The sequence below is a fragment of the Daphnia pulicaria genome, chromosome 4 (assembly GCF_021234035.1).
Source record: "Daphnia pulicaria isolate SC F1-1A chromosome 4, SC_F0-13Bv2, whole genome shotgun sequence".
In the NCBI taxonomy this organism is placed as follows: domain Eukaryota; kingdom Metazoa; phylum Arthropoda; class Branchiopoda; order Diplostraca; family Daphniidae; genus Daphnia; species Daphnia pulicaria.
The window spans coordinates 11,625,914-11,644,822 of NC_060916.1; the positions used below are offsets into that span (position 1 = coordinate 11,625,914).

The 18,909-nt window shown below is 44.9% G+C and overlaps 7 protein-coding genes across 21 annotated transcripts; 3 read left to right on the top strand and 4 right to left on the bottom strand.

The window, feature by feature from the left end:
- Nucleotides 1-511: 511 nt before the first annotated feature.
- LOC124337099 lies at nt 512-2,219 on the bottom strand. Of its 2 annotated transcripts, XM_046791147.1 has the most exons (6): nt 2,127-2,219; nt 1,941-2,015; nt 1,762-1,844; nt 1,621-1,683; nt 1,206-1,539; nt 512-1,117 (listed from the first exon to the last, which is right to left on the bottom strand). In XM_046791147.1, the coding sequence occupies exons 3-6, from the start codon at nt 1,774-1,776 to the stop codon at nt 624-626; spliced, it is 906 nt and encodes a 301-aa protein (XP_046647103.1). In that variant the 5' UTR covers nt 1,777-1,844; nt 1,941-2,015; nt 2,127-2,219; the 3' UTR covers nt 512-623. The 2 variants fall into 2 exon arrangements, with proteins under 2 accessions (XP_046647103.1, XP_046647102.1); XM_046791146.1 differs by lacking the exons at nt 1,941-2,015; nt 2,127-2,219 and having other exon boundaries at nt 1,762-1,933.
- A 1,315-nt stretch (nt 2,220-3,534) lies between these two features.
- On the bottom strand, nt 3,535-3,950 carry LOC124337221 (histone H3). Its single transcript, XM_046791324.1, has one exon. It carries the CDS (start codon nt 3,943-3,945, stop codon nt 3,535-3,537), a length of 411 nt encoding a protein of 136 aa, XP_046647280.1. The 5' UTR covers nt 3,946-3,950.
- Nucleotides 3,951-4,226: 276 nt separating this feature from the next.
- LOC124337305 (histone H4) lies at nt 4,227-4,686 on the top strand. Its single transcript, XM_046791412.1, has one exon. It carries the CDS (start codon nt 4,237-4,239, stop codon nt 4,546-4,548), a length of 312 nt encoding a protein of 103 aa, XP_046647368.1. The 5' UTR covers nt 4,227-4,236; the 3' UTR covers nt 4,549-4,686.
- Nucleotides 4,687-5,207: 521 nt separating this feature from the next.
- On the bottom strand, nt 5,208-5,584 carry LOC124337257 (histone H2B.3). Its single transcript, XM_046791362.1, has one exon. It carries the CDS (start codon nt 5,577-5,579, stop codon nt 5,208-5,210), a length of 372 nt encoding a protein of 123 aa, XP_046647318.1. The 5' UTR covers nt 5,580-5,584.
- A 300-nt stretch (nt 5,585-5,884) lies between these two features.
- On the top strand, nt 5,885-6,339 carry LOC124337249 (histone H2A). The gene has a single exon (XM_046791353.1). It carries the CDS (start codon nt 5,915-5,917, stop codon nt 6,293-6,295), a length of 381 nt encoding a protein of 126 aa, XP_046647309.1. The 5' UTR covers nt 5,885-5,914; the 3' UTR covers nt 6,296-6,339.
- Nucleotides 6,340-6,645: 306 nt separating this feature from the next.
- LOC124337231 lies at nt 6,646-12,583 on the top strand. Of its 14 annotated transcripts, XR_006917211.1 has the most exons (11): nt 6,664-6,804; nt 7,008-7,111; nt 7,736-8,861; nt 8,932-9,067; nt 9,127-9,272; nt 9,562-9,677; nt 9,777-10,473; nt 11,205-11,566; nt 11,659-11,739; nt 11,803-11,931; nt 12,384-12,583. XR_006917211.1 is itself a non-coding variant. In XM_046791335.1 (3 exons), the coding sequence occupies exons 1-3, from the start codon at nt 9,605-9,607 to the stop codon at nt 12,174-12,176; spliced, it is 384 nt and encodes a 127-aa protein (XP_046647291.1). In that variant the 5' UTR covers nt 9,562-9,604; the 3' UTR covers nt 12,177-12,583. The 14 variants fall into 14 exon arrangements, 1 of the variants encoding a protein (XP_046647291.1); XR_006917218.1 differs by lacking the exons at nt 11,803-11,931; nt 12,384-12,583 and adding an exon at nt 10,878-11,106 and having other exon boundaries at nt 6,651-6,804; nt 11,216-11,566; nt 11,659-11,740; XR_006917215.1 differs by lacking the exons at nt 11,803-11,931; nt 12,384-12,583 and adding an exon at nt 10,878-11,106 and having other exon boundaries at nt 6,652-6,804; nt 11,659-11,740.
- Nucleotides 12,584-13,987: 1,404 nt separating this feature from the next.
- On the bottom strand, nt 13,988-17,419 carry LOC124337715. Its single transcript, XM_046791746.1, has one exon. It carries the CDS (start codon nt 17,417-17,419, stop codon nt 13,988-13,990), a length of 3,432 nt encoding a protein of 1,143 aa, XP_046647702.1.
- Between the last annotated feature and the right edge of the window lie 1,490 nt (nt 17,420-18,909).

Consider the following 18,909-nt stretch of genomic DNA (forward strand, 5'->3'; position numbering starts at 1 on the left):
TTTTTTCGTGATTTCTGTGGTATTTCGGCTTATATTTGTAGCCAGAGTATTCCGGTGGAGCGTATGGTGGTGGGCCATAGCTCAACTGAGCCGAGATGCAAATTGAGACGAAAGCGACCAAAAAAACAAACTAATTTAGATAAAAGGATCGTGTTATTAGTCTTCAAAATAAAATAGCAGATTCAGCGGTCTCCTACCACTTTCAGCAAAGACATGTTGCTGTGAGTCGTTTCTTCGGCTTGAACTGATGGACTGATGATTATTGACGCATTTTCACCTTACCATAAAAACAGATCCTGCCTTACACTTAATGATCCGTTCCAGATGCCATTGTTTCCTTGTTTGTCGACTCGTTAGTATTCACCGTCACGGCCATACTTGTACTGCACACATTGCATTGTACAACAAACAATTAAGAAAACAGAGCTCTGGCCTTAATTTAGAAATACTCGAAATTTTCAACGTACGTCATTCAGTCCATCTTTTCTTACCAAATGCATTAAGCAAAAAATTGATTAATCATGCAGTGTATTTTAAAATTCTCAAAACTCCCCAAATAACCATTACCCTTTCTTAAAATCGAAACTTTTTGCGTTTTTGAATTCACGCCCTTTCCATTTTGATTAAGCCGTCTTAATCGAGCGTGAAATTTCTTCAGATAGAAGCAATCCCGAAAAGTGAGTGTAATGGGAAGGGTCGTCATAGAGATACTCTCCATACGATTCCCACGCCGTGAGCTCTACCCAAACTTTATCTCCCGCTTGTAAATTCAATGTAGATTGCAGTGTTAGCGGACTGTTTTGAGTTGCTTTGGTATTGGCCTCTTCAACCCATCCTCTCCCGACTTCTTTGCCGTTCAACAGCAGACGTGCCCCGTAACTGAAGACGAGCGTTGACGATTCCGGGAATTGCACAAGTCCAGAGAAGGAGAAAAAGTAAATTCCCGCGCGAGGAGCCGTGAATTTCCCTGATGGTAAATCCATAGCTCCTCCGATATTGACCTGAGCAACTTCGAATGGAAGGGGAGTGTTTTTCTTATCGAAAGATCGGTTTTTCTGGACGTAGAAATAGGTAGGCGATGACTTAATTTCAGCATAGCCAATAAACGTCTGGAAACCTTGGTAGATCCACCACAAAACAAAACAAACGTAGTAACAATTAGAAATTATTTAGACCGAACATAGTGTAGATGAAATGAAGCTTACTAGGATCGTTTGGCTGTTTACGGAAGTCGCATAAAACAGTTTCGATATATTTAGCTCCGATAATCAAGTTGATTCCGCTGGAAGGCTGTCCTATTGTCTTTAAATCCGCACATGATCGTGGAATTTTCAGTTTTCCCTGCCTGAGAACACTAGCGTTCTCATCTTCTAATTCAAAGCTATGTTTATTGTTGCTTTCACTTCGGCTCTGTTGAGCGGTTGGAAGTGATTTTTGTTGTCTCGTTTGAGCATCCATTTCAGCAAGCTGAGCTTTCATTTGTGACGCTTCTGCTTCCAAATGAGTTAGTTGGTCTCCTAATTTTTCCACACTTTTTTTCTAAAACGTATTAGAATGCAATACACAAATAGGCCTATACACTAAGTATAAAAGTAGAATATTGAAATTTGAGTGGCTTACATGCTGTTGCTTAAATTCTTCTAACTGAATATCTTTCGCTGTCAAAACGCTCTTCAATTCCGCCTTGCATAATAAAGAACACATTTTTCAGTACAATTTTATAGGTTGATGGCAACGCGTACAGTTCAATGATTATCTTACGAAATGTTGTTGCATCTCTACCAGTTGTTGCTCTACGGTGAGGACAGCAAGAGCGTAGTTCGACACAGCCAATACGAAAATTCCTAAACGGATTGCGGAGAGGCAAGCCATGTTGTAGCAAAAAAGTAACGTACCTGCTGAGAATCCTCGAGTAGATCTGTCGCAATTATTAACGTTACCTTGTTTTTTTATAGAGACCAATCGACAGTAACCCCTTATTATTCAGATTTGGGCCAAGTGACCAGGCGTAACACCTGCGGAGTGCAGATGTTAAAACAAATTGTGTGTCAATACTCTGGGCATGCACTACTATATGCCTAACAACCTTGTTTTTTTTTTTATAGAAACCAATCAGCAGTTAGTACCTGTTAATCCCTTATTATTCAGATTTGGACGAAGCGACCAGGTGTTAAAACCAATTGTGTGTCAATACTCTGGGCATACACTAGTGTGTAATATGCCTAACGACCTTGTTATTAATACGACAATTTGCCTTGAAGGTATTGTGTGAACAGCTGCGCTACGCGGATGATAAACGAAACGCCGAAATTTTTGTATTCGCAGCTACTAATTTCCACCCAGGCAGCCTTATCGATGAAAAGCTGCTTTGCGGTTAGTTTTTGTAACATCAATTGAAATCCCTTCCTTGAATAGATTGTGAAGCTTATACCCAGTAAATCGAATTATCGGTTTTCGCTGCAAGTGTTGAAATGTGGGTTTTTTGTAAATTCGGATCACGATTTAAACGTTAAAGACGAATTTACTCAAATTTGATTGAGACGATGATAACGACTGTAACTCTGTCGCTCCAGATTCACAGCATTACATAATTTTTTTAAATGTTGAATAGGCGCTTGAAAATGTCACTTTTTCGTTGTGTTTCCACAACTCGCATTTAACGTAATAATGTTGAAACGTTCATGTAAAAAAGAATTTCTTTTCCTTTTTTTGTGTTGCAATACTTGATAAGTTATGCTTTAAAAGCATATTATTATTGCTAGGGATTTCAGTCTGTTGTCTTGGTCCATTTAGCGTTGCCATAACGACGCTACAAAATTGAATGTGCATACGATACGAGGACCCTACACAGTGGTTAGTATTTCATTCAGTGATTCATTTGCAAGATGAAGCCTGCTGATAATAGATGACTGAATTTAAAAAAAAGCGTTGTATTTTCGGGAATCGTGACACGATGCTGTGCGAAGGTTGTGCGGAATTGATAATAACGATTAATTAAAAAAAATAAAATCGAGTTTGAATTTTTTTTAAATAAATTCCGAACAGAGGTACATAGAGTAAGTTACTACACATGTAATTGTTACATGTAAAACGAAGGATTACGAACGAAGATGTTAGTTTGAACATCCATCGCTGTTTAACTTGTTCTATAATTAATGCTGTATATAGTTAAAACTAATCACTTTGAAGTATCATTTATTTACAGAGATTGAAGTCGTTTTGAATCTTTCGACGTGCCCTGCGAATATTTTTGTGTAGGTAATTTCATTTCTAGATTTAAAGACACCAGTATAACCATATTTTTTAAAATGCAGGATCGCAGGTATCCGGATTGTTAGCTGACAGTTTCTTGGACGACCTCTTCGAGAGCTCGATGGCGCTTTTGACACAGCATTGTATAATCGACATGTGCAGTTGTTTCATCTGTCAGTCTTCCCCATGAACAGAAGTAATAGGTATGTAAAATTCTTTTCTATTATAAATGTTGGTGGCCCTGAAAAGGGCCGAATTGTTGGTATAAGGGAATCGAATTGCTTAAGCACGTTCACCACGGATACGGCGAGCGAGTTGGATGTCTTTTGGCATGATGGTGACTCGCTTAGCGTGGATGGCACACAAGTTGGTGTCTTCGAAAAGACCCACCAAGTAAGCTTCGCTGGCCTCCTGCAGGGCCATGACGGCCGAGCTCTGGAAACGCAAGTCGGTCTTGAAATCCTGGGCGATTTCTCTGACCAAGCGCTGGAATGGCAACTTGCGGATCAGAAGCTCGGTCGACTTTTGGTAGCGACGGATCTCACGAAGGGCGACGGTGCCGGGACGATAACGATGGGGTTTCTTGACTCCTCCAGTGGCCGGTGCACTCTTGCGAGCAGCTTTAGTGGCCAACTGTTTGCGGGGCGCCTTGCCACCGGTGGATTTGCGAGCGGTTTGCTTGGTACGAGCCATTTCGAGCGACTGAAATTTCAGATGTCCTTTGCTAGTAAAAGCGCTTGGTATATGTGGGGAATCTACGGACGTTGCGGAGCTAAGGGAGTTCACTGGCTAGGGATTGGTTAGTTCAAAAATGGGAGGGAAAGAATTGATAACGGAAATTCTCTCTTTGTTAGAATGATGGGCGTTGCGGAAGTTCCCACCAATGGGCGTTAAGCTTGAGGGGACTGGAGCGAGTATAAAGCACAAATTCTTCTACAATCATTCTGTTTAGTAGTTTATCAAATTTCCGAAACTCATATCAAAATGACTGGTCGCGGTAAAGGAGGAAAAGGACTCGGCAAAGGAGGCGCCAAACGTCATCGCAAAGTTTTGCGTGACAACATCCAAGGTATCACCAAGCCGGCCATCCGTCGTCTTGCTCGCCGTGGTGGTGTGAAGCGTATCTCTGGTCTCATCTACGAGGAAACCCGCGGTGTTTTAAAGGTGTTTCTCGAGAACGTGATTCGTGACGCCGTCACCTACACTGAACACGCCAAAAGGAAGACTGTGACGGCCATGGATGTCGTCTACGCGCTGAAACGGCAGGGCCGCACTCTGTACGGCTTCGGCGGTTAAGCACTGATTTTCAAACAGACTCCGATCTCATAATTCAATCGGCCCTTTTCAGGGCCACCAACTTTTAAAGGAAAAAGATTTCGTTTAACTTCGTGGCCTCAGTTAAAAAATTATCTTACTACTCGCTACTCGCTTACTAACTCGTGCGTGGGGTAGATATAAATCGTTATCGCTTAAATATGCTAGACTTGACAAAAGTAACCAACTGATGAAAAAGTATTATCGGTTTAGGATTCATTCTAGAACATTCCAAAAGGTTTTCCGTCACTGATTAAGTCCTAACTTAAACAATAAATTACAATTAAATTAATGTTAAAGCTAAGCAAAGCCAAGCTTGCGGCTGAAGACCAATGGTTGTCGTAGGGTTCAATCGTAGGGTCTCGATTTCAATTTTAGAACAGTCCTAGAAAATCAATTATTGAAAATCCTAGATCCTAGATAGAGTTTTCCCCCTTTTATAGTGAATTTATGGTTAAAAAAGGGTATCCTGGCCTAGGATTATTCATTTCAGAATAAGACAGGCATTGTTTATTGTGAATTAGAATCTCTTCGTTCAGAGGCGAGGCTGTGTGACTAAAGCAGTAGTGCTTTTTCTTTTCTATAAAGTTTGGTGGCCCTGAAAAGGGCCGTTTGGGTTGAAAGAGAAGACCGGAAATAATCTACTTGGTGCTGGTGTACTTGGTCACTGCCTTGGTGCCTTCAGACACGGCGTGCTTGGCCAACTCACCGGGCAAAAGCAGACGGACGGCCGTCTGGATTTCCCGGCTAGTGATGGTCGAACGCTTGTTGTAGTGGGCAAGACGGGACGATTCTCCAGCGATGCGCTCGAAAATGTCGTTGACAAAGCTGTTCATGATGGTCATGGCTTTGGAGGAAATGCCAGTGTCTGGGTGGACCTGCTTCAACACTTTGTAGATGTAAATGGCGTAGCTCTCCTTCCTCTTGCGCTTCTTCTTCTTGTCTCCTTTGGCAATGTTCTTCTGGGCCTTGCCGGCCTTCTTCGCAGCTTTTCCACTAACTTTGGGGGGCATTCTAGGACTTGAGTAAATCTGAGAAAGTAACGGCCGTCATTTCAAATTTCGCTTTTATATTGAAGCTGGCTCCCCCTCACAACTTGATGGTAGCCAAAACTCGCGTCTCCAGAGACTTACGTGTAACAGATAGATGTTCAGTTGGGGGCGGAGCTAGTAACACAATTAGGGGAGAGATGAAAGAAAGGCGGGGCAAATAAAAGTTTTCTGGTTGGCTACCAAAATTGTGTTCCGAATCCAACTTCAAGTCCCTATATAAACGTCGATTTTTCAAATTGTATTCATCACTCGTTCCTAGATTTTAGGAACCGCGTTTACTTACTCTACATCTAAACATGTCTGGTCGTGGCAAAGGAGGCAAAGTAAAGGGAAAGTCAAAGACCCGTTCCAGCAGGGCCGGACTTCAATTCCCCGTCGGTCGTATCCATCGAATGCTCCGCAAGGGCTCATACGCTGAACGCGTTGGTGCCGGTGCCCCCGTCTACTTGGCTGCCGTCATGGAGTACTTGGCCGCTGAGGTTCTCGAGTTAGCCGGTAACGCCGCCCGTGACAACAAGAAGACCCGTATCATCCCTCGTCACTTACAATTGGCTATCCGCAACGACGAAGAGTTGAACAAACTTCTCTCCGGTGTTACAATTGCCCAGGGTGGTGTGTTGCCTAATATCCAGGCCGTTCTCTTGCCCAAGAAGACCGACAAACCCGCCAAGGCTTAAACTTCTCCCGTCTTTAAACAAACGGCCCTTTTCAGGGCCACCAATTTATTCTTGAAAAAAGGAATTTGCTTAGTGCTATAATGTACATTTCAATTCTGATTGTGATCATGATAAGGTGCGCAAATTTGCTGATTCATTTCAAGGCAACTCTTGGATTGTTTTGATTCAATCTAATTCGTCTGCGGTATTTTGTTTGTCCGATTATGAGAGAAAAATATTTCATTTGTGATATTTCATATTTTGGTTAATTTGGATGTATTTCAAATTTTACATGTTATTGTCGTATAGATTTGTTTGTTTCCTTTATATATCTCTGATCTGAATGAAATTCATATCTGAAAATCAATTCAGTATGAATTTTTGATCCACCTTATTCAAATTCATGCAACCTTGCCCCGTCCCCCTCAATTTAGTGCGAAACATTCAAAATGGTCGCCGCTTGGCGTGTTGGTGGTAGCTGTGTGACAACGATCCCTATGCCAATGGCAATTCTCATTCTCAGGAATTTGGTAATCTGTTAGATTTTTCGTGTGTAATAGCACTATTAGATTATCTCTCTGTCTGGTATATTGCTCTTTTATTATGACACCTATTGACGAACATGAAAAAGATCTTGATTGGCTATAAAGAAGAGTTCACATCACAGATTTTGAATTATTTAATAGATAACACTATTCAGATTCTTATTTCATTCTTGACTCAATATTTTCAGATAATATCTTCAGCTGAAGGTTTCGAGTGATCTGGGTGCTTGTGATAACAGTGATAAAATGGTCCAATTCAAGCTGTCTTCATAAACCACCATGGAAATTCAAGGTTTTTGACTACACCTTTTTATTTTGACTAACATTTGTTTTTATTCGTGTGATATTTAAGACAGTATAGTATAATTAGGTAAAAAACCTTTCTAAAAAAACATGCTTTTCCATTCGTTGCTGACTTCCTGGATAGATTTGTTTGGGGGTTTGTCCCCATGTCTAATGTTAATCCTAGCTTACATCCCACAATTAAAAAATGTTAGCCTGGTCGCTCCTTCTCTGTCTCTTTTTAAAACTCAAGTGGGCAACTTGTTTGTTATATTTGTATAGCTAACTCAATTATGGTCAAGATGTGGCTCCCACAGTCCACATGTATTTACTAATGTGGAAAGCTGACTTCCTTTTTCATTCACTTAATAGTCTAATTTTCGTAATGTACTCTCTGGAGCAAATGACACTGTGAATGAACTGGAATTTTCACTTGGTGAACATTTTGGTATTCTTTTTCTATTTTTAACTGCCTAGTTTTCAACCTATCCTATAATGGTAATTTCACTTGTTCGCTAAATGGATAATAACATGATTCCTTCTTAATTTTCTAAATAAAATTCCATTCATTTCTCGTTTACTGCTCTTGGCACATAGTTCTGTTATGTTTCATAACATTTAATTTTTCTTTTAGAACGCGAATATGTTTCATCGGGATATTCGGCCACATCATCAACAATCACAAGCTATTCAAATATCTATGCATTACCTATTTATGTGCCAGTTCCCGTTTCACTGCCTTCACAAATCAATCAACCGGAGCCAGTGGAACGTTTGGATTCAAAAGAAAGAGTTTCTCAGTTGGAAGATCCATAGCGGATGCTGGAACTGCAGAAGAAGATTCAGGAATTGGAGATTAGTTTGCAGGAAGCCAAAGCCAAACAGGCTGTTCCTCCCAGTGGAATTAAGAGCCAGCAGGTCGTCATCGACAAATCGATATCTGCAGCTATTTCCACTGGAGCCACTGAAGCCGAACTTTGTGTGTTCCTAAAAAGAATCCTTCTACCTCATCTTGTGTCTCTTCTAAAATTCTGAATGAAATTGATCTTCTGCACGACCGATTGAGCAATATGATCGCCTCAACCGGAGCTGTCGCTGTCAACCGTCGTCGCATTGGAAAGATAACCGACAACTATCAGGAGCCGATTGGGCGTGGAGGATTCGGCCAAGTCTTCAAAGGAACTTGGCATGAACGTCAAGTAGCCGTCAAAGAAATCCGCTCTCCTTGGCGTTGCAGCACAGTCGTCGAGGCTCAATCGTTCGCCAAGATGATTCAACGAGAGGTTGAAGCCCTTTCAGCTGTCCAGCGCCGCAATATTATTGGACTGCTCGGTCTTTGCACGGATAACGAATCGAGTGATGGTGACTCATCGATTAGAGTCTGCTCATCTTTGAATTCGCCAACGGAGGGACTCTTTTCGACTATCTTTTCGGTGGCCAAGCAAAAAACAACAAATTCAAATCAGACGTGAATCAAATGATACTGATCGCTCGCCATCTCACCGCGAGGCTCTCCATCTACTGCAATCCACTCAGCAGAAGCCGGGCGGTTCAGTTATGGTCCACCGTGACGTGAAATCCGCCAATGTTTTACTGCAACGGGATTACGAAGGAAGAGTCGTGCGAGCTGTTTTGGCCGATTTTGGTTTGCCGGTTTTCATTTGGATCTCAACGAAAGTGGCTCCGGCTCTGGCCTAGCAGCCAGTTCCATGACAGCCTTGGTAGGTACCCACGACTGTGTTGATCCTTTGTATGCGGAGGTACTGTATATTTTCAACATGTTCCAACTGATGCAGTGTTTATTAATTATTTTTTCAATTACCATTGTAGAGTTTAACCTGCAGACGGGTCGGCCAGTTTGCATGTCCTTCACGATTGAAGGTCGCGGGGAATATTACGTTAAACTGTCAATGCGGTGGTGTAGAGGTTGGGTGAGAATTGGACGTGTTGCATCATTATCGAGCAGGTATTCAATAGCCGCAAGGCTCAGCCATTTGGTATTCATTTTGATATTGGTTGTTGTAGACCCATCCCCAGCAACGTCAACCTAAAAAAGGAAAGGCCAGTTTGCATTTCCTTCACGCTCGAAGGTCACGGTGATCTTAACGTAAAACGTGTCCTGCGACGGCGGAGAGGTTGGGTGAGGACGACACGTGTTACATCATTTTCAAGTAGGTACAATAGCCGCAAGGCTTAAGAGAGGGGTCAGGGTGAGAAAAAGTCGTATAAAAGGAAAGAGAAAAGGCGTTTGAAATCAGTTGAGTGAGAATCTCCGACACGGCAACTGCTGTCCTATTCGTCACTAAATGCATTCTTCATTCTAAAATCATTTCGCAATAAGTAAATATCCTTTAACTTTTTGTGTCGAATTTTATTGTTTTTTTTTTCTTTTCAATTGTTAATATGCTATTTATTGAATATATTTAATATTCAAATTGTTTATTGTCTGTCGTATTAAAGGAGAAAAAAGGCCAAAGAAATCAGTCGAGTGATCATCACCGACATGGCAATAGCAACTGCAGTGCACTATTTGTCATCAATTGATTCTTCACCGTGTAATCAGTTCGTAATCATGAGTAAATATTCATTTTTATTTGAGTCATGAAACAATTCTCATTCCTAGTTTATATGATGAGCTATAATTGAAATTAATTTTTAAATTGTTTATTGTACAGTTAATTATGGCGTTGTGCTGCTGTTGGGTCGACCGCGAGTGTACCGATGTCTCCTGGATACGGTGGCCCCGAGTTCACCAAAGCGCCTGAGTACTACATTGAGGCTCCCAAGTACTACACCATCAAAGCTCCAGAGTATTACACTGCAATCTACGCTGCCCCAGCTTACACCACCAAGGGACCGGAGTACTGCACCACAACCTCCGCTGCCCCAGTTCACTACACCGCCCCGAGACACAACCACATCTGAGGCAGCCAGTATTACTGCACAGCGGCTGCTTCTTAGTAACAACCTACGTTACACCTAGATGCTACACCGAAGCCCCTAAGTACTGCACCGGCAAGGCCGAATATTACATAACCACGTTTGCTGCCCCAGCTACCCTGCTACACCGAGAAACCCAAGTATTTCTCTGCTCCAAGCAACTATCGAACAGAGGCTCCTGTTGACTACACCACCCATGCCCCGGGGTTTTACAGTAAAACCTACGCTGCCCTATCTACACCACCAAGGCTCCAAAGTACTACACAACCAAGGCACCCCAGCTTCTACTTAGGCTGCTCCGACTTTCTGCACCGAAGCTGCGAAATATTCCACTGCCCCGAGATACTACACCATCAAGGCTGTTACAATGTTGCATCACAACCTACGCTTCTCCAGTTTACTACATAATGGTGAAGCCAGAAATGGAAACAGGTATGGGCCCAACGGGTCTTGCTTTATTCCTCTTGTGTCTCTTCTACAAGATTAACGTCTGGAATATTTGTTAATTTTTTTTTTTTTAATGTGAAGTAGTCAGGGTAGAGACAATATTTTGATAAAGGGATAAAAGTGCTTTCGACTTATTTTAAAGAAGTTCTACATAACACGTGGGTTTTTGTGTTGAAATTTGTTGGTATAGTTAAATGTGTGCGGCTCATGAGTTGCCAGGCTGAAGCTTATTTTCTGCTAGAAATCACTTGAGTAGAATAACCAATGAAGCGTTGTTGACACTTAACTTGCATCTGACCGTGTGGAAGGCCTTTTTATTTTTTTCATGTTACTTCATTTTTTTCAATCATTCTCATTTAATTTCTCCAATGTCAATTGCTAATTTGAAGGTGACGGAGATTATTCCGTAAAATGTGCCATGTAGTGGTGTAGAGGTTGGGCAAGAACGGGACGTGTTTCATCATTATAAAAAAGGTAGAATTGCTGAAAGGCTTGAGTTGAGAGGTAAATCGGGGTTAGAAAAATTCGTATAAAAGGAGAGAAGGAAGGTGATAGAGATTAGTCTAGTGAGCATCTCTGACCCGGCAACAACTGCTTTCTTCCAATTCTCAATCATGGGTAATTCGTTTATTTTACATGGAGTTTTGTATCATATAGACTATCTTACATTTGTTCATGTGTCACTAATAGTTAAATATTTTAATGTTCACATCTAGTTAATTTATAGTCTAGTGCTGTTGTTTGGTGTATTGTTGATGGTCGAGTCGTCCACTGGTGTACCGGTGTCCCCTGGGTGTGGCAGATACCAAACCGCAATGCTACCGTCTTACTACACAACAAACATACGCGACCAGTTACTACACCTAAAAGGCCGTATGTTACACAAGGACGTATGCTACACCGGTTTACTATACCGAGGAATTCAAGTATTACTCTTCCCCGAACAAATACCAAACAGAGGCTCCTGTTTACTACACTTACCATCGCCCTCGAGTGTTACACTACAATCTACGCTGCCCCAACTACTACACTGTAGCTCCGAAGTGCTACACATCAATGCACAACCAATTCGCAATTGGTAAATCTGCTGTTTTACATAATTTGAATTATTCCACATGCTCTCTAATTGTTAATTAATAACTGAAAATGTTTTATTTTATTCATTTACAGTTTATTTTTACGTCGTGCTGCTGTTGGTTGTTCTATCGTTGCTAACGTGTTGACCACTGTACCGAACTCCACCGACTTTGGGTATTAACGACAAGTGATGTATGTCAATAGGTGCAATAGCCTAAAGTTTATAATGTGAAACAGGAAGAGAAAAAATTGGATAAAAGAAGAGAGAAAAGGCGATTTATCAATTGAATGAGCATCTCCTACCCGGCAGCAATTGCATTCTTCCAATACTCAATTAAAGGAGTACTACACCACCAAGGCAGCGGAGTACCAAACGACTGCGTATGCTGCCCCAGCCTTTTAGTCCGAGGCTCCCAAGTACTACTCCGTTCCCAGCTACTTCACCGAGGCTCCAGCTTATTACGCCACAACGCGGTCAAAAACTACACCGAAGCGCCCAAGTATTACTCTGCCCCGAATTACTTCACGCGGCTGCTCCTTCGTACTACGTTGGACCGAAATACTACACTGAGGCTCCAGTTTACTACACTACAACTAACGCTGCACCTTGATACACCTAGCTAATACACCAAGGCACCCAAGTACTACATCGACGAGTCCGCATGTTGCACTACAACCCACGCTGTCCTCAGCTACCATACCGAGGCTCCGCTCCCATACCGATGCTTCCAAGTACTACACAACCAAGGCACCCGAGCTACTACTTAGGCTTCTCCGACCTACTGCACCGAAGCTGCGAAGTATTCCACTGCCCCGAGTTACTACACCACCAAGGCACCTGAATGTTGCTTCACAACCTTCGCTTCTCCAGTTTACTACAGGGAGGCTCTTAAATACCAGAGCCGAAATTTCTGATTTATTTATTTGTTTTTAGATTTGTCGGTCATATCTCAATAGTAACTAGTGACTGGGAATCGTTGTTGATCTTAAATGAGAAAATAAATTTTTTAATGGTAAACATCTTTTACGAAATCTCTTAACACGACATATTCAAGTGCTTGGACGAACTTCATTTTCAGGGTAAGTAACGAAAGAGACGTACTGCTGATTAGTGTTAACTCTAGATTTTTGAATTTAAGAATTCATTTTTAACTGAAGTTGGCGGAACAAAGGAGTTGCAGATAGTGTTGGGTTTTCCATAGAAATTTGGAGTATTGAAATAAGTAAGTATGTAAACAAGTCACTTGCCCAAACTTATGTATAAACGTATAAGTGCCCATTTTGTTACAAGTGTCAAGAGACAACAAACAAAAAACTTCAAAAGGAATTGCTTTATTGTCCCACCTCCACCCACAATTCCACCACATTTTACAGTCACATACATACATAAATACATACATACATACACACATACACTTAAGTTAACCCGTTGGCTGCCACGCCATACAACCCGTAGGTTGCTCTCTACTACTCTACGCGCCACGTCTGAAGGATCCATGACCAAGTGGGACTTGCCATTGCTGACAAGTCCGGGCTGACACGGTGACAGGAGAAGATGGAATGCACGCCTCTAGAATCCATCACCGTATCGAAATGGGGGAAGTCCCTATGGTGCACTGCCTAACGGGGCCTTGCAGCGAATCTGGGGCTGGTGCAACTGTCCGACCCCGCGGCATGTAAACCACGAGACCGAACAGCGCGGCCCGTGCTAAGGAGCTAGGGGAGAACAAAGGCGTGGCAGGCAACGGGTTAACTAACACAAACACAAAACATATTACCAATAACAAATGATGATCCGCGCTGACATTTTGGAGATACCGGCGACGTTTTGGTGTCCATCTTCTCGACGTTTCCTCTGCATTACCTGAATAAAGAGAAAATAATTCTTATTTAGTGACATGCAAATAATAGTTACATAGTACAGATAGAAACAATAGTCAGGTTTTTTAGCACAAAGATTTAAAGATGCAATTTTTTAAACTTAAAATCAAGCTTGCAATATTGAGAACTGTAAACAGAACAAATCTCACTTGCTTGTTTTTTGAAAATTTTCCAGAAGTAGACCGGAAGTAACCACAGCTCCTCAACCATTGAGCTGTCATCAAATTAAACCACATATTCGTGATCACCATGACATTTGGGGTCGATTAGGTGTGATTTCAACGAAATCCAAAATTTGGCCAAAATCGAGAATTTTCCTGAGACATAGAGCTGTATTTCACGACGGCGTGACAAAGACATATCATTATAAAAGATTAGTAGATGTACGATGAGGAATTTCAATTGACTAGGCGAAGTTAGACGAGAGATGGAACAATGGAAATAGTATACAGAGCGATGAAAAACGAGATATAATACACTACGATGCAACGATGGAGAACAAATTCATGCGATACATGTCATATAATCACATGCAAAACCATTAAGGAGCTGGAGTATAGGCTTCCTGGTCATCCCCATGTCCGCGGATGTGGTGATGAATAATGGAGACAGATCCCTGGATAGCCATCAGACGGCACTTCCTCCGGAGGCGGCGCCAAGGAGCCGGGGGGATGTTGAGGGCGACAGCAACCTCGTTGTTTGAAGGGAGCCAGGATCCCAAGGCGCCAATAACGAAGGGGAGAGTTAACCCCAGGCAGCTGTATTTCTCTATTTTTCTGGCATGGCCAGCGTCGAGGGACTCAGGAGCGTCGAAGGTGATGGTGAGATCAATTATTGTTGGTGGGTCGGTCGAGAAGATGACTATGTCCGGCCTCAGGGTTGAGCCAGGGAAGACTCTGTTGACAGACGCTGCATGGCCGGCCCTGGTGATGGTTTTCACAATTTCCGCCAGCACAAGGTCGTGTCGGCGGCCAATGGCCGGAAGATTACTGCGGCAATGGCTGGTCACGTGTGAGGTAGTCTCGGCATCGACCTTGCATCTCCTGCACTTGGTGTTGGGAGCAGAGCAACCAGGATTCCCGAGGAGCGGAAGCAGGCCGAGGCGGCTCTTGTGGATGAGATTCCACTCGTTGAATGAGAGGCAGGTCCGATGAGATGAGAGGCGGGCAACGTCGTTAGATGGGTCAAGTAGTAGCCCCCTTGCTATCCTGCCCTGATGCAAGGCATTCGTGAGGGAGATTGTCCAGCGTTTCCGGATGACTGTGCGGAGGCCCCTTACAGCTTTCAGAGAGAGGCAGGAGACGTCGTCGGCGATCACTTTGGTCGATTCATCGCCGGATACATCGATCCTAACCTCAAGTCTTCGTGCTGATTTCCTGGCACGGGACCAGGTATTGGAGCCGCACTTGTAGAAACGGGTGTCATAGAGTCCACCTTCTAACGAGCCAGAGAGGTAGTTAGAAAGAGGCAGCGGATCAGGTGGCTTGCCGTCGAATCCCCTGGAGATGTTTTGGCTGAGCTGGGCTCTGGCAGTGAGGCGGACAACCGGATCGTTGCTATCGAGGAGTTGAGTGGCACGAGCGATGATCCAGATGTCCGAATCTTTTGCCAGTTGAGAGGCACCTAAGCCGCCAGCCCTGCGATCAGAATAGAGGAAGCCGTTATGAGCAGTGTGGGGGACGTTGGCAACGAAACGGAGGAATTCGGCACAGCGAGCATCCATCTCATTGAGAAAACCGCGAAGGACCCTCCCTGTGGCGAGATGATGAGAGAGAGACGGCAGTAGGTGGGCTCTGTAAACCTCCAGTTTTTGCCAAGGCGCCAAGTCAGAATCGGCGACCTTAATCAGCTTGTCGGGCAGATCACAGACGGGTCGAAATGTTAGACGAGTGCCCATGGGGACTCCTAAGTAGCACTCGCTCTCTCCTTCCTCCAAGCAGCGAAGAGAGGTGCCATGAATGTGCAGGAGAGATGAGTTGGTGGCCTTACCCTTGGACAGGGAGAGGAAAGAGCATTTTGCGACGTTGAACCTGAGCCCGAGTTTCGCCGCCACAGCAAGCATGGCGTCATGAGTAGGCTGAAGCTGATCAGAAGAGGATCCAATGAGGGAGAGGTCACCCGCGTAAGCAGTGGCCTTCAGCAGGGAGCCGAAGAGATTAAAGCCTTGGTTGGTAGGATCCTTGGCGCAGCGGATGAGGGGCTCAGCGGCAAGGTTGAAGATGATGGAGCTTAGTCCATCTCCCTGACGGACACCGGACGTGGGATGAACGGTGACCAGTTCCTTGTTGACAACAAACTGGAAGATGCTGTTGGTGTAGATGTCAGTGAGAATGTCACGGAGCTCTGTCGGGATCGGAAGACTCTGAAAGAGTTGATGGAGGAAATCGTGGGGGAGCGAGCCAAAGGCGTTGGCAAGGTCGAGCCAGCAGATGGTGAGTCGGCTTTTCTTGAGCTTGGCCTGTTCGATGGCCGATTCCAGCAGCATGGTGTGTTCTTGTATTCCATGGACCCCAGGAAGGAAGCCCTTCTGTTCAAATGACAACCAGTCATTGTCGGACGCGACTGCGGTAAGGCGGGATGCTATGGAGCTCGAGAAGAGCTTGTATATGGTGGAAAGCAGCGATATGGGCCTGAAATTGCCGTAGTCGTCAGTAGGGCCCTTCTTGTATACCGGGATGGTGCGAGCCGATTTCCAACAGGCAGGAATGCCGTAGAGCCAGACCGCAGCGTAGAGGAGCTCAAGCAGCCGCCCAAAAGGGTCCAGACGAAGAATGTCTTTGTATTCAACGCCGTCAGCTCCAGGAGAAGTATTGGAGGCCCGTTTGAGCTTGTGTGCGACCTCCTGGCTCGATGGTGGAAGTGAGAGCAAGGAGAGGTCGTCATCGGACAGAGGGGCCCAAGAGCATGCGTCGTACGCCGCTTTCGCTACCATAATGTCCGCTTCCGGAGGGCGAGGCTGCTCATAGGTGGCCTTGAGGAAGAGTGTGGCGGACTCGATGGAGCCAGTGTAGCACTGCGATGTCTCGCCCAGAACCTTGCGTACGGCCCTCTTCGGGTATCTTTTGAAGAGTGCTTGGAGTTTGCTGGCCGCCTCCCATCGCTTGGCATTGTTCTTCTGACGGATTTGCTGTTGTTGCCTGGACTGGTGCCTATGCGTGTTGGACCTTTGAGGTGACGTACGAGGAGGACGAGGAGGTCTAGAGGCCTCACTGCTAGGTGGGTCGTCTTTCGAAGTGCGAGAGTGCCAGTCGGCAGCGAGATCAGATGCGATCGTGTCCAGCTCAGTCCTGGAGGAGCACTCCATGATTATGGGAGCCCAGTGTTCGTAGAAGAGGTTGGCAGGAGTTGGACCGTCTTCTTCGTCAGGCAAGCTGCCGTCCAGATCGTCTACTCCTAGTTCGAGAGAGGGACTGGAAGCGCCGGAGTTCGTGGTAGGCGAAGTCCCGAGAGGAGAGTGAGGCGAAGAAATTGGCTGGTATGGAACGACAGGGCCTTGGTGAGAGACGCATGCTGGCAGATTGATGGTAGGTGGAGCAGGAGCTCGTCTTGTCGCTGGAGGCGTTGGCTGTGGCCTAGCGTGTGAAGGGAAAAGAGCCGGATGTGGTGCATCAATGCCTGCCAGTGGGAAGTTAGCCGAAGGAGCAGGATCCCGACGGGGCCTGCCAAAGCGTGCCGTGGGGGGAGAGCAGCCCGAGTGTGGTGATGGGATCCATGAATCGTCCCTTGTCTTACGAGTAGAGGTGTCATCGGGCGTCTCGTAGTAGGTTGGAGCAGGAGTATGAGCAGGTGTAGTCCTCACAGTATCCAAAGAGGCACGGTTAGTTGCCCCAGCCAGGGCACCATTCCTGCTGGCCTGTTTAGCAGCCGCACGGGCAATGACAGAAGGGTAGCAGCGGTTGGAGCAAAACTTCTTCTTGTCGTTGTGGCAGATGAAGGTATTTCTGCAGGCACTGTTGCCACAGGCTTTCTCCATGTCGACGGATAGACGGATGGCCAGAGGCTGCCCCGATTCAGTGAAGTAGAGTCGGAGTAGAAGAGTCGGTGTAGTAGAGTCGGTGTAGTAGAGTCGGTAAAGTAGAGTCGGTGTAGTAGAATCGGTGTAGTAGAGCCGGTCAGTTGACGCGGGCCAACGAGCCGGACAAACTGACGGATGAAAAAACCAGCTGACACTGGCCGGAAGGCGGACAAGCTGGCGGAAAATTAATCAGCTGACGCGGGCCAACGAGCCGGACAAACTGAGCGGAGGTGAAGAGTCAGCTGACGGGCAATGAAGCCGGACAACGATGCTGGAACAACTGGAACGTAGAAACAGCAGACGGAAACAGATGACGGGCTGAATAGCTGGACACTGACACTGGACACTTGGACACTGGACACTGTTACAGCTGACTGGAAGGGCGTTGACGAAAGACGACGGAGTGAAACAAGATTTTGCGGACGGTCCGGCGGAACCGACCAACGCAATCGGGCGGGAGATAAAAGGAGAAATCACGGACGATCTGGCGAGATCGACCAATGAGTTCAAACAAACGGGGGGAATATCCACGGACGATCTGACGAGATCGACCAATGAACTCTCGTCACACGACACACAGCAATTATTATATTGAACAGGACAAACGGACGATCAAGAATGAAATATAATAATTGTAAATGTTGCTTTCTTCGGGTTGAAGATCTGGACGACTGCGACGTAAACTGCCAGCTGGCCAGTTTCTTCGTGGTTATTTTGTACGTCGAATGAATATTTACTGAACTACTGAATAATTTTCTCCCTGCCACATTTCACCCAGAAGCCAATCGCAGATCACAACAGACGAAATTCCCAGGTGATGATGGACGCCAGTCTAACTTCTACTTCACTTCCAATGTCGTCCAAATTCGCCAATGTCGCAGTAGTAGGAGGGGTGGTGTAGTTTGGTCGGTGTAGTAGCTCTGGTGTAGTATGATCGGTGAGTCAGTGGGAGTTATCCCGCTAGGTGTTGGTCTGGTCACTGAGAGAAAAGGCGGCTCCGCCGGCTTGATTAAATGAGAAGAGGAACTGTATAAAACTTGACTTGCCCAATCACTCGTGCCGAAGCAATTAGGCGAGTGCCGAGTAAGCCTAGTGAGCAATTCGTCCAATTGGTTGATCAGTAACTTCCAATTCCCATATGCCAATATGGTTTCTCAATATGAAGTAGCCGTTCAAGGAACGGTGGCTACTGCCATCTAGTGGCGTTGTTGGCGTGCTGGATAGCAGCCATCTGGCGGAGAAGAGAGATGACTCGAGCCGTAGCGTGGTGCGTAGGGACGAGATTAGCATGGAATGTCAAAATAAAGTATATGCAGCAAAGTGGACAAAACTGAGTTCAGATTGAAGAGCACTGCAAGTTTAATGTTGGTGGTGGATTACACAGCACAGAAATCAAGTTTTTCCACTCTAAAAATTCAATCCAGGAGGAGCACCTCTTACACACGTCC

What these genes read in the sequence shown, in the direction of transcription:
- LOC124337099 (XM_046791146.1), bottom strand. Translation starts at nt 1,872, where the DNA reads ATGGCTTGCCTCTCCGCAATCCGTTTAGGAATTTTCGTATTGGCTGTG. An exon ending in AAGAATTTAAGCAACAGCAT is followed by an intron (nt 1,540 to 1,620) that starts GTAAGCCACTCA and finishes AATACGTTTTAG; the next exon opens with AAAAAAAGTGTGGAAAAATT. An exon ending in TAAACAGCCAAACGATCCTA is followed by an intron (nt 1,118 to 1,205) that starts GTAAGCTTCATT and finishes GGATCTACCAAG; the next exon opens with GTTTCCAGACGTTTATTGGC.
- LOC124337221 (XM_046791324.1), bottom strand. Translation starts at nt 3,945, where the DNA reads ATGGCTCGTACCAAGCAAACCGCTCGCAAATCCACCGGTGGCAAGGCG.
- LOC124337305 (XM_046791412.1), top strand. Translation starts at nt 4,237, where the DNA reads ATGACTGGTCGCGGTAAAGGAGGAAAAGGACTCGGCAAAGGAGGCGCC.
- LOC124337257 (XM_046791362.1), bottom strand. Translation starts at nt 5,579, where the DNA reads ATGCCCCCCAAAGTTAGTGGAAAAGCTGCGAAGAAGGCCGGCAAGGCC.
- LOC124337249 (XM_046791353.1), top strand. Translation starts at nt 5,915, where the DNA reads ATGTCTGGTCGTGGCAAAGGAGGCAAAGTAAAGGGAAAGTCAAAGACC.
- LOC124337231 (XM_046791335.1), top strand. Translation starts at nt 9,605, where the DNA reads ATGGCAATAGCAACTGCAGTGCACTATTTGTCATCAATTGATTCTTCA. An exon ending in TAATCAGTTCGTAATCATGA is followed by an intron (nt 9,678 to 9,776) that starts GTAAATATTCAT and finishes TTTATTGTACAG; the next exon opens with TTAATTATGGCGTTGTGCTG. An exon ending in TACACCATCAAAGCTCCAGA is followed by an intron (nt 9,912 to 12,000) that starts GTATTACACTGC and finishes CTCCGTTCCCAG; the next exon opens with CTACTTCACCGAGGCTCCAG.
- LOC124337715 (XM_046791746.1), bottom strand. Translation starts at nt 17,419, where the DNA reads ATGGAGAAAGCCTGTGGCAACAGTGCCTGCAGAAATACCTTCATCTGC.